At 44.3% G+C, this 13,384-nt stretch overlaps 1 protein-coding gene and 1 non-coding gene across 4 annotated transcripts in view; both read right to left on the bottom strand.

Moving 5' to 3' along the window:
* The window catches only part of ABHD2 (abhydrolase domain containing 2, acylglycerol lipase), a 115,917-nt gene that overhangs the window by 78,532 nt on the left and 24,001 nt on the right, over positions 1-13,384 (bottom strand). The window contains exons 2-3 of one of the 3 annotated variants that reach the window (XM_045395967.2): positions 12,630-12,729; positions 10,025-10,224 (exon numbers count right to left, since the gene is read on the bottom strand). In XM_045395967.2, the coding sequence (XP_045251902.1) occupies positions 10,025-10,218 (194 nt within the window). In that variant the 5' untranslated portion in view covers positions 10,219-10,224; positions 12,630-12,729. Of the gene's footprint in view, positions 1-10,024; positions 10,225-12,287; positions 12,497-12,629; positions 12,730-13,384 lie in introns of those variants that run through there. The other 2 variants (XM_065548394.2, XM_005560462.4) reach the window with 2 other exon arrangements.
* Positions 5,418-5,481, bottom strand: LOC123574813 (U7 small nuclear RNA). The gene has a single exon (XR_006699997.1). It is a non-coding gene; the product is annotated as a U7 small nuclear RNA (small nuclear RNA).

The raw sequence follows: 13,384 nt of genomic DNA, 5'->3' as shown, positions 1-13,384 counted from the left end.
AAGGATGAATGGTGGACCAAGGTGAATTCTGAAGTCAAGTCTGGGAAGGGCTGACACAGAGGGGTGACTCAAAACAGGACCTTATACGTGGAGCCAAGGCCCACTTACCATCCACATGTGCTGGATTTGATACCACGTGATGGAATCAGTTGTAGCATATATTTCCTTTGCTTTTTTGGAGACATAGTAGGGCCCTGAAGAATAAACTCAGGTATGATGAATAGGGCAGTATAAGGGTCATACATTTTTGGAAACTGGAATTGGTTGTTTTAACGAATGCTTGGCACATGAGAGATGAGCCTTTTTCCATCTGAACTAAATCAAGGGAGTCTTGACTGTTTTGGATTCTGAACCTTTTTTTAGATCTTTCAGGCTTCAGCAATTCCTATAAGAAGGAATAAAGTCTCTAAGAAGAAGCTACAATCTGTATCTAGGTTAGAGAATGTGGATGAATTCTGCAGCAGACTCAGACTTGGTTATCTTGATTCGATATAGGAGACCTCCAAGATGGCGGTACTTTTCTTCCCAATGTGGCTGGCCCCTTGCATAAATGACCTGCTAGAGCAGAGACAGGGCAGGCAGGCAACATCCAAGACAGTGAGTAGTCGAGAGGGGCAAGAGCTCATCCCTGTTTGACCTGGAATTCCCCGGTATTAGCACTGACAGTCCCATGCCCCAGTCCTGAGCAAACAAAATGTTTGGTCAGCCAGGTAATAAAAAGAGTGTCCCAGGGTCAGCAGTTTAACTTTCTTACTTTGACAGTTTTTGTTTGGGCTATTTTGCCAGAAACATGAGCAATTTTAAGATGAAATGGCCTAAAAGTTTGACTTATTGAGGCTAGCCCTTAATACTTAGCCTCAATCAAGATGATTTTGAGTCTTCCATTTTTCAGTAATTTTCTAACAATATAAGTTTGCAAGTGAATATGCTCTGAAGGTCTGGTGGCTATAAAATAAGCACATCAGAACACTACAGTTCTGCCAATCACTTGTTAATAGTTTACCAGAAATATCCAAAGAAATATTTGCACAACTCTTTTTTTTTTTTTTCTGTCGCCAGGCTGGAGTGCAGTGGCGTGATCTAGGCTCACTGCAACCTCTGCTTCCCGGGTTCAAGTGATTCTCCTGCCTCAGACTCCCGAGTAGCTGGGACTACAGGGGTGAGGTGTGCCACCATGCCCAGCTAATTTTTTTTTTTTTTTTTGAGACAAAGTCTCACTCTTGTTCCCCAGGCTGGAGTGCAATGGTGTGATCTTGGTTCACTGCAACCTCCACCTCCCGGGATCAAGCGATTTTCCCATCTCAGCCTCCTGAGTAGCTGGAATTACAGGTGCCTGCCACCATGTCCAGCTAATTTTTGTATTTCTAGTAGAGACAGGGTTTCACCACATTGGCCAGGCTGGTCTCGAACCCCTGACCTCAGGTGATCCGCCTGCCTTGGCCTCCCAAAGTGCTAGGATCACAGGTATGAGACACTGCACCCGGCCCTAATTTTTGTATTTTTAGTAGAAACGGGGTTTCACCGTGTTGGCCAGGATGGTCTCAATCTCTTGACTTCATGATCTACCCACCCTAGCCTCCCAAAGTGCTGGGATTACAGGTGTGAGCCACCACGCCCAGCCTGCACAACTCTTAAAACAGATCAAGTCAGGTCAATGGAATTAAGGTTCTTGGCAATTAGGAATTTATCCTGTGAAAAGGACAAAGCTTTAGTGTTCAGCCAAGAAGGAAAGGATCTAAATCTGATGTGGAATGTCTGTGAGCAAGAGGGAATTAAGAGAAATTTAACTCGAAGATAATGAAATTCTTTTCAGCTTTAACTTGCTATAAATAAATAAGCTGTGCTGGCTCCAGAATTTTTTACCTAGGCGGGGCCTAGGGTGGCAATCTGACTGGAAGGGAGTGTGTGAAGTTGCATTTGCCTGATGCTTTAAGATTGAGAAAACACCAACTGTCCATCTCAAAGCTCCTAACCCCGGCCTCTGCATTGGTACTGCCTCTGCAAAGAAACAGCTTTATAACAAGGAGGCAGAGAAGAAAATGGAAGGAGTGGCCGTTTCATATATGGAGTCCCGTGCTCTTTAGATCCAGAAAATAACTCCATATATTGCAGTATCAGAGAAATTTGAATTAGTGCTTTTCTGTAGTGTACTTCTAATTATTTAATACTTCCTTGGTACAGTAGGACAAAAATAGCATATTTTGCACATCTATGATAAATATAGTGCTTGTACATACAGAACTGAGCTCTTATTTGGGGCAGATAAAAGAAAAATTGATATTTACTGTTAAGAAGTAAGTATGTACAACAACAATAGAGAGGGAGTTGGCACTGTTCGAGAGAAAAATCAAAAATAGATTTGCTCTGCTTTATTAGAAATAATTAGGGGCTGGGTGTGGTGGCTCACACCTGTAATCCCAGCACTTGGGAGGCTGAGGCTGAAGGATCGCTAGCCCAGGGGTTTAAGACCAGCCTGTGCAACATGGTAAGACCTTGTCTCTACAAATATATTTTTAAAAATTAGCCAGGCATGGTGGTGTGGACCTTTGTTTCCAGACACTTGGGAGGCTGAGATGGGAGGATCTCTTGAGCCCAGCAGGTTGAGGCTGCAATGAGCCACGACTGTGCCACTGTATTCCAGCCTGGGTAACAGAGTGAGACACTGTCTCAAAAAAAAAGAGAAAGAAAGAAAAAGAGAAATAATTAGGAAGCACATTTGTGAGGAAACTGATTTTTAAAAAGTGCCTCTAGAAAATTTCCATAATTAAAAAGCTTGACAAAATGATATTTTAAAAATGCCTCCCCACAATGAGTCTCAGAGAAGTAGATCCTCAAATGTTCATTAACCAAAACTGATGGATGACTAATTGGCAGGGAACTAAAGGTTTGGACACATTATGATGAGAACGGCATTCCAATTGGATTCTCTTTTGTACTCTTGTACTCCAGTGAGTGAAGAGAAAAAGGGAAAACCACAGACCGTAAGGAATCCATTACGGTCTACGGAAGGGCCACAGGGCTCCCCCCATTCTCTTATGACTACCTGAAGCAGCTTCCAGGAGGACACGTCCGGAGAGGGCACCATGGCATAGGAGAGCCAACTGCTATTTTTGGCTTGGTATTAGTGGGTATGCCCCTCACTCCTAAGTTTCAGGTGTCTCTCAAATCCACAGAGAACAATAATGTCCCGTTCTTACTAATACAGGTGGCAGCTGGTTGCAGAAGAAAGCGATTACATTTTCATCTCTGGGGAAGAAAGTACCCACACACATGTGGCTGTGGTCTTCATCACACTGCCTCCCTTCTCTGGACTCTGCAGGGGCTTCTAGATGTCTCTTGGATCCAGTGAAGAAAACTCAACTCTTTGTTTTTAGGCCTGTCTATTAGCTAAGCCCTCCATCACACTCCTCCTAAATGCCTTCAGCTTTAGCTGTAAGACAGCCCATACTGGCAAGCTTGCTAATGAGTGAAAAAGCAGCAGCCCGCTTCCCACAGGGGAGTATGTACATTTTAATAGCAGGCTTCCAGAGACAGGACACCTGCTGCCTGTCTACTTTCCAACCGGGACTTGGTGATAAAAACTTCAGCCAGGCCCAGAGGGAAGAGTGGAGGCTGTGAACTGCCATTATGCATATGCCTAATATTGTCCGGCCTTAATTTAAGACCATAAACAATCCATCTTCTTCCAGAAACAAGGTAGAGCCTTCCCAGATCAACAAAGCTCTGTCAGAGCTGAAGGTACACCTGATTCCCTGGAGTGCCACTGAACAAGCCGGAGACAGTGCAGTTTGTTTCTCCTGGGCAGGCACACACGGCGTCTGCCAAAATGAGAACATCATTCACTTATACCTGTTTATGGAAAATGAGATACAGGACAGCATTGTACTTGAGATTTGGAACCACCAGGAATCCTGTTCTGTCTCCCCAAGTATGTGGCTCTTGATTTGGGGTATACATTCCAGTGATAAAGAAAAGAGACACAAATTCTCATAAAACAAGATGGAACATTTTAAATGAACACAGAAGTTATATGTTGGGGAAATATGGTAGGAAGATGGAAGAAGGGCTCATTCTGGCTAAAGAGGAGTAGGGGGGCAAGTTAGAGAATAGTAGCTCAGAATGTGTGCTATTTAGGGCAGGGCACAGAGGCTCACACCTGAAATCCCAGCGCTTTGGGAGGCCAAGATGGAAGGATGGCTTAAGGCCAGAAGTTTGAGACCAGACTGGGCAACATAATGAGACTCTGTCTCTATAACAATTTCTTAAAAATTAGCTGGGTATGGTGGTGCACACCTGTAGTCCCAGCTACTTGGGAGACTGAGGCAGGAAGACAGCTTGAGCTCGGGAGTTTGAGGTGACAGTGAGTTATGATTGTACTACTGCACTCCAGCCTGGGCAACAGAGTGAGACTCTGTCTCTTAAAAGCAGAATTGATGCTATTTAAGTTTTCTTATAGGATAAGAGGCATTTTGTGCTGAGAAAAAAGAGGGGATTTGGGATAGTGGGGAGACAACAGCCCAAAGGTCAGGTACTTCACAGGCAATGAGAGAATGCTGTGAGTAATGAGGCTGGACAGGTAGGTTCATGCCTCAGCTGCTGGCCTGCATGAGGAAGCCAACTCGAGTAGTATTATGACAGACGGGTGGGTCAGAGGCAGGGAGGTCATAGTACACGTTTGGAAACACCCAAGGGACTGGTAATTACACAGCTGAATACATACACAAAAGCCCCTGAGCTATATACTTAAGATTTGTATATTTTACTGTATGTAAATGATAGCTTAAAAAAGTACTTTAAAAAAAAAGTCAAACGGAGACAGTGCCAGCCTGTCCAGGAGTACGGGGGCTGGGAATAGTCAGAAGAAGACAAACACACAAGAAAACCAGTCTCTTTACCCTGCAGTCAGGGACACTCTCCCAGGGTCCTTCCCCTAAAAAGACCACTCTGATGCTTGCTAACAAAGCAAAGGTACCAGAATCAGAAGATGTCCGTGCTGAAGGGCACCATGGGAGACATACCTATTACATTTTACATAGAAGGAAACCAAGGACCAGAGGGGCTATCATTTTGTCTGGGGTTCTGTGGCCAGTTTAGAGGTAGAAGACCTAGGTTTGCATCCTAGTTCAAATTTCAATTCAAAGGTCTTTCTCTACCCAACTGTTGCCAGCAGCCATGAGGAAATTTGAATGAATGACAGAATTCTGAAGCTATAAAAAATCAAATGTGAGTAGATAGGTAGCAGCATGGGTGAATGTTCATGGCAACGTTCATCATGGTTTGGTGAAAGCAGGTTACCAAACAATATCTATCACCGTGATTTTGTGGGGGCAAGTATAAGCAGAAGGAAAACCACAGGGATGATTGCCCACATATTAATAGCGCGTTATCTCTGGGTAGAATTATAATTTTTTTTTCATGTGGGAGGTTTTCTGAAAAAACTGAAAAACCTGTTAGACAAATTCCAAAAGAGCTATAAAGCCAGGCACGGTGGCTCACGCCTGTAATCCCAGCACTTTGGAAGGCCGAGGCAGGTGGATCATGAGGTCAGGAGTTCGAGACCAACCTGACCAACAGGGTGAAACCCTGTCTCTACTAAAAATACAAAAATTAGCTGGGTGTGGTGGCACATGCCTGTAATCCCAGCTACTCAGGAGGCTGAGGCAGGAGAATCGCTTGAACCCCGGAAGCAGAGGTTGCAGTGAGCCGAGATCGCTCCACTGTACTCCAGCCTGGGCGACAGAGTGAGACTCTGTCTCATAAAAGAAAAAAGAAAGAGCTATAACATTTATTGGTAATTTTTGTGTGCTCTACCTTTTCTATTTAAGAAAATGAATATGCATTAAGGTTTTTATTCAGAAAAAAAGATTTATGTGACTATCTAGATTTTTGTCATAATTCTGAACTGGGCGTCTGCTCGTTTCACTAAAAGTAAACACTTCGTGAGAACAAAAAATGAATCACTAGGTAAATATTGATCTGTTTCTAAGTGAACAAGAGACATAACATCCCACTGAAGCAAAGTTTTCCTGCAGACATTAAAAGATTCATTTATAATGTATCTTTGGGTATATCAACTTAAAACAGATTTTCAAATTGACTTTAATGCTGAGAGGGGAAAACAGTAATCCCTGCTCCTTAAGCATGCTTTCAATGTTCACCTTTCATCAACTTTTTTTCTATACCAGAACAGTAAGAGGACATGTCCTGATTCCGCACATGTCATCATAACCAGCTACCCGCAGTCAGGATTACTGAATAATATTAATAGCTTGTTGTAAATCAGTTAACAGAATTTTCCAGCCTAGGCGAGTGGTTGTCAAGGCTGCAGACAGCCTTCCTTGTAGGAAAAAGATCTTCAAAGTCCCAGGAGAAGCACTTTCCCTCATAACAGACGTGTTTCCTGCCCTTAGCTTCCAACACATGGGAGTTTGTTACAGACATGTGACACAGAAAAAGACCTTGGGCGACAGTAACTTCCAATGGAGTGACAGAAACAGAAAGAAGGTCAGATGGGAAACAAAGGTCACCCAGGGACTGTCATCGGGGGCTGGCCTCTGCCTCAGTTCTCTCACCTGTACCCAAGAAAAGTCCCTGTTCACTTCCCCACAGATAAGAAGGCAGCCAACCTGGTGTCACACTCCAGTTTGGGTTCAGTTTCCCTCTCTGCTACTCTCAGTTTCCTCATCCCTAAAATGAAAGGAAAAATGAATCCAACCTCAAGGTTGGTTAAGACTGAATGGCATAATGTCTATGAAAGGTACTCAATAAATTTCAAATGCAGTAGTAACATGGATAAAAGAGAGTAGTAATGTGAAAACATTTTGGTGATATAAGACATGAACACAGGATACAGTGATTCCTAAAATTAAAATCTAAAACAGAAATAAGGGGTGAGTTGAAGGATGGAGGGGCAATAAAGTGAATTTTGCCCTTTAGTCATTTGTCATGCTGAAGTCAGACTGCTCGGGTGTTTAGAATTTAGCTGCTTAAGCAATGCTCCAACATGCTCTAAAAGGGCTGGTCCTATCATCAAAAGCAGAGGCTTTGGAAGTAAATTGGTTCTGGAGAATTTGTCCCTTCACATACACCTTCAAACCATAGCTAACTCCTAAATGATCATCAGGTCTGCCTTTAACCTAGGCTGACCTCCACCCCTCCCTAGTTCAGGCAATCAGCCAATGACCAGGGAGCTCCATGTTGATGCCCCTGGCTCAGGCTGATGCTAATTTTCTAAACACAGCCACAAGGTCCAAGGAGATGGGGCTGGGGATGCACTTCCACCTCCTAAGGAGGTGGGTGGGAGCCATTTCAGTAGAGGTCACACCTTAGACTCATCAAGAAAATGTGCCAGGGAGGGAAAAAAGCAAAGAGAAACTATTGGGCTTAATGTCTCTGGATTATTTTTAAAAGAAAAAAAAGAAAAGGAGGTAAAAACTGCCACAATCAGCTTTCTTCTACACTTTGAACAATTAGTATGGAATCAAACCTTACATGATGCTTTTCTGGAGCCTGGGCAATAGCAGCTTTTGCATGGCTTCCTCCCTCTAATTACTCAGGAACCAATACTGGGTGGAAATTTGCACTCATCTGCACAGAAACTTGCAGGGTTTTAAATACTTTGGTTTTCAAGAGCTCTCTAAAAATGAGATGACCAAAGAACTGGGCCTAGCAGTCCTACCCAAACTGACAGCTGAAAGTGAGTGCAAATTTCAGTAGTCAGTCGAAATTATTGATCTAAATTAAGTATCAAAAAAATTCAGGCTGAGCGCTGTGGCTCATGCTTGTAATCCCAGCACTTTTGAGGCAGGTGGATCACCTGAGGTCAGGAGTTCAAGACCAGCCTCGTCAACATGGTGAAACCCCATCTCTACCAAAAAATACAAAAATTAGCCGGGCATGGTGGCACATGCCTGTAGTCCCAGCTACTGGGGAGGCTAAGGTAGGAGAATTGCTTGAACCTGGGAGGTGGAGGTTACAGTGAGCTGAGATCATGCCACTGCACTCCAGCCTGGGGGACAGAGTGAGATTCTGTCTCAAAAACAAAAAAAAAAAAAGAAGAAAGAAAGAAACATTCAAAATACAACTATGAAAAATACTGGATGATTTTCAAAACATATACTATGCATACCCTTTACAGAGCTGATTTTTAACTGCAAACACTGCATATAAGAACACCATGTCCTTGCTCTTGTGCCTGGCCGTGAAGCCTACTGTAATGAAAAGTCCCCTCAGCAGGGGCAGTTCCAAATTCAATATGATGACATTTATAGTGTCCACCACTATTAGGCAACATATCTCTTGACTTGGGGTCATGGCATCACCGTCACAACTATGAGAAAACTGCATAAGAATACCACACGTCAACACCCAAAACACCCAAAGCCCATAATGGTAGCTGTTCATCCTTGGCAAACAGCATATGAAAATTAACTAGACAACTACACAAAGCAGGGGCCCAAACTCTCAGATGTTGGTTGCCCATTTGTCTGCTCTTAGAAGAGAATCATTCACCCAGTGTCCCCAACAGCCAAGAGAGGGGATGAGAGGTGGTATCAGGATGCAGGGAAGAGCTTCTACCACCATCGGGTCTTAGCAGCTGCATTAGTCATGTGCTGAAGGGACACACTTGAGGAAGACATCTCCCTGAGTAGCTGCAGTCTGAGAAGGCACAGGCAGAATGGAGTAAGCTTGAAGAAGTACAAAGCGAGTGAAGCAGCATGACAAGAAAGGAGACGAATTCAGACCGACTGTGCACGAGGCTTGGCCTGAGCCCCAGAGGAAGACACAGTCGTTCAGAAGACATCCACAGGGAAAAGGTGAACACTGCATCTCTTGAAAACAGTATGTGTAGGCCGGGCACGGTGGCTCAAGCCTGTAATCCCAGCACTTTGGGAGGCCGAGACGGGCGGATCACAAGGTCAGGAGATCGAGACCATCCTGGCTAACCCATCTCTACTAAAAAATACAAAAAACTAGACGGGTGAGGTGGCGGGCACCTGTAGTCCCAGCTACTCGGGAGGCTGAGGCAGGAGAATGGAGTAAACCCGGGAGGCGGAGCCTGCAGTGAGCTGAGATCCGGCCACTGGACTCCAGCCTGGGTGACACAGTGAGACTCTGTCTCAAAAAAAAAAAAAGAAAGAAAACAGTATGTGTGACACAGAGTGTAGACTCCCTTCATTTTACAACTATGGTTTCTTCTATCAGAAGCAGAGCCCTCCCCTGCTGTCTCCAAAATACAGATCTGGGGGCAGGTGCAGTGGCTAATGCCTGTAATCCCAGCACTTTGGGTGGCCGAGGCAGGCAGATCACTTGAGGTCAGGAGTTCGAGACCAGCCTGGCCAACATGGCGATACCCCGTCTCTACTAAAGAGCACACCTGTAATTCCAGCTACTCCAGAGGCTGAGACACCAGAATCACTGAAACCCGGGAGGTGGAGGTTGCAGTGAGTCGAGATCATGCCACTGTACTCCAGCCTGGGTGACTGAGCGAGACTCTATCTAAAAAAAAAATACAGATCTGGGCTTCTATACGGAAACCTGGTTCACTCAGACAAAGCACTCTCTTTAAGTGCATTCTCTTAGCTAATGCTTGGTACATTTTTCAACAAGGTAGATGAAGAGTACTCAACTATTGGATCTGTGCTTTTTTGCTTATTAATTATTTTGGGTGAGGATAGTTCCTCCATCCTAGAACTGGCAACAAAGCATTTGTTAAAGGACTAGAATACTGTCCAACTTTTCCATATCTGCCTAAAAATGACTACTATTTTCTGCAAAGTCCCTGTCATGGATAATGACATCACACTGTGGAGGAAGGAATGTTTCAGGCAACAGAGATCTGATTCTCTCCTACCCTCCAGGATTCAAACACTAGACTGCAATCAGACTGTGGCTATTTTAACACCAGTGACGCCATATCCCATTGATGCCTTAAGGACACGACGGGATAAGATTCTTCTTTGAACATCACACAAAGCCAAATACATCAGCAGCTGAGCATACAGAGGGCATGAGGTCTACTCACTCTTTGGTCAGAAGAGGACAGGACTTGAGCAGAAAGCGTGAGAGGCCCGAGTCCTGGAAGTAGAGGTCAGGTGGTGCTGTGGGGCTCTTCAGGTTCAAACACCGGACAATCACGTACAGCACAGCAGCCACTGCAGCCAGCTTCACTCCATCAAACACGGCTGGGAGCTCGGGGGTCTCCAGCATGGCATTCATCTTGATCTGGGGAGCAGAGGCATAGGTCTAGGTTTACAAGCACAGTGAGGACAGGTGATGCCCACAACCCTACAGATGCATGGTGGGCTAAGAGACACTGCCAGTGATGGTGTGCCACAGTTCAGATGTTTCCATAGGCTCCTGCCAGGCAGACACCGCCAGCACCTTGCAGCTACTAATCAACTGGCCATAATCCAAATCACAAACAGTGTGAGCATGGATAAACTAGGTACTGTGTTTTCTTTTTATAATCTCACAAGCATTTCTAAGATGAGCAAATCAAAAAATCGAAAAATGCTAAGAACAGTGTTCTTTATCGGAGGGGTAAAAATAAGATCAGTCAAAGTGGTGGCAACAGGACCACGAGTAGAACTTTGATTTTTGTTAACAGGTCATCCTTTTGTTTTTTTTTTCCTCTCTGTAGACTTTACCTGAACCTTGTGCCCCAGGTGTGTGTTAAGTGTTGTGTTTACAGCCTTGAACAGAAACCCGGAAAGGACTGCTGGTGCCACCAGGTGTGGTTGTACTGCCTGCTGGCCTCACCCCTTTATTTGCAGAGCAGGCTGAGATAAAGCAACCTCAGTCTGACTCAGCCATCTGCTCCCCAGAGGCTCCCCAGTGCTGGAGTCTGAGTCAGACTCAGCCCAGGTCACAGCAATCCTGGCTCCTAAGGGTTTCAGGTGTGAGAGCTTGGTTAGTTGTTTTTTTTTCCCCCCTGTGGAGGCTGACTGTAGCCATTAGTCCAAAATTAGGTTAAAAGTAAACCAAATTGACCACTAGGCCAAAATCTAAAACTGGAGTACAGACAATATATATATGCTTATCTGTCCTTTCCCAAGCTTTCCCAGTACTTCATCTTTTGAAGTAACTTCACCTTATATACAACACACGCCCCTCCAAACATATAAAACCAAACATCAACAATGACAAAAGCAACAGCAACAAAAATCCAGTATTTTCCTTGCTGCTCGGCAGAAAAACAAAACATCAGCTGTTACCTTAAAAATCAGGGAAACCACAAGCTAACAAAAAAGAGAAAATGGTAACTCTCACAGCCAAGGTAGCTATGGCAACAGCTTCCCCTGGAATGGTTTCAAGTAGCCTCTGCTAACAACTGTCATCATGAGAGCTCTGGTAGCCAGTGCCGGAGACAGGATAGGCAGAACAAAACAATCTCCACCAACTGTGTTTGGGGTATAACCAACCGAACTTTCCTAAGACCTACAGCAAGTCCAGAAAGGACTCAGAAACCCTTTTCTAAACTCAAGGTCACTTTGGCAGACAATCTCTGGCAGGGATTCCCAATTCAATAATGAAAGGAAATAAAAGATCACAGCTCCGTAACTAGTCTTCCACCATCAGGGCAAGACAAGGATTTTTTTAAACTTACCTGACACAATTTCAAATCAAGGCTAGACCATTAATATAAACTCAGCTACACTGAACTTCTGTGAGGAGACAGTTTTCTTAAAACTTAACTTCTGCGCTGGGCACCATGGCTCACGCCTGTAATCGTAGCACTTTGGGAGGCCAAGGAGACCACTTGACGTCAGGAGCTCCAGACCAGCCTGGCCAACAAGGTGAAATCCTGTCTCTACCAAAAATACAAAAATTAGCCAGGTGTGGTGGCACATGCCTGTAATCCCAGCTACTTGGGAGTCTGAGGCAGGAGGATCACTTGAATCCGGAAAGCACAGGTTGCAGTGAGCCAAGATCATGCCACTGCACTACAGCCTGGGGACAAGGGCGAAACTCCATCTCAAAAACAAAAAACCAAAAAACTTAACTTCTGGTGACACTTCTCCTCACTCCTGGGGTCATATCCCCTAAAAGCTATCTATAAACCCCTAAAACAAGGATCCTTAACTTGGGGTCTGTGGGTTCCCCATGGGATCCTAGGGTCTAAGAGCCCCCTGAAATCACATGAAAGTTTGTGCACATAAGCAGTTTTCTGGGGAGAGAGTTGGCAGCTTTAATCAGATTATCTAAAAAGGGTCTGTGGCCTAAAAAAGTACACAGCACTGCACTAAGATGCCCAATAGGTTTAATCTGTAGCTCCCATTCCTCACCTTGTCCGAACCCGCCACGGATGCCAAACGAAGGCTAAACAAATGTCCAAGATGATGCAGCTTGTTAATATAGGCTTCTAAGTCTCCACATTCTATTAGAGGACCAAAACTAAAATCCACCAGAAATTCTCTGACTATACGCTGGTAATATGGAACTGAACTGGAAGTTCTTCCTCATCACCTTTGTTGGAAAGAGAACAGGGTAATGCAGCAAGTAGTTTCTTGTTGGTTTGGAGTGGACTTACTAAATCAAACAAGTAAGTTCTTTCCTTCCCACTTCTACTCACTGCTTCCTAACATAAGGGGAGGAGAAGCAAAAATAAGAGTCTCAGCAATACATACCAATGTTATTTATTCTTCTCACTGCAAATATGAATTTTCCTTGAAGAGTTGTACAGTTGGGCCGATCAGGTCAGATCTCTTATTCAAACTAACCTAAAAGCTAAAAAGATTGGATGGTGATGTTTTAAAGTTGAAACGTAAGCACAGTCTAAGTTTCTCTGCATTTAAAGTCTTTAGGGAAAAGACAATTTGGTTAATTAACATGTATGCCACACTCTTGAACGTTTGGCCTTTTTAACAAGCCTGCTGCGAGAAGGCTTTGTGAATCCACCAAGACTGACAGGCTCTCTCTGGTTTCTAGGGCAAGTTTTCTGCTGTGTTCCTCATTCTGGCTAAAGCCGATTCACATTGCTTTGAACCTTTATCTCACAATATAATCTCCAGAAATGCCTAACAGGACAGGTAACATCTCTGTGTGACCAATGAAATCACTTAGCAAGGTTTGAGATCAAGACAGCACAGCCAGTCCCCTCATTTGTTCTCTTCCAAACATACAGCAGGGACAGAAAAAAATATGAGCTGAGAAAAGTAATAGGGCACAGATGGGCTCAAAACCAAAGTACCAGAAACAGAACAGGGCCAAAAGCAATGGGTAGGGGATTGCATTGCTTGTAGGGTCTCAGTTCAGACTGGGGCCAGAGGCTGGCTGCTAAGAAGTGCCAGAAGCTAAAAGTGCTCGCTGTGAGATGGGGGACCTGAGCTGAGCCTACTGCAAGAATCTGCTAAAAGATCTATGGCTTCCAAAAAAGCAGAAG

This window comes from Macaca fascicularis, chromosome 7 (genome assembly GCF_037993035.2).
Source record: "Macaca fascicularis isolate 582-1 chromosome 7, T2T-MFA8v1.1".
Lineage (NCBI taxonomy): Eukaryota > Metazoa > Chordata > Mammalia > Primates > Cercopithecidae > Macaca > Macaca fascicularis.
The sequence above is the reverse complement of the archived record's forward strand: the minus strand, read 5'-3'. Positions and strand labels throughout refer to the sequence as shown.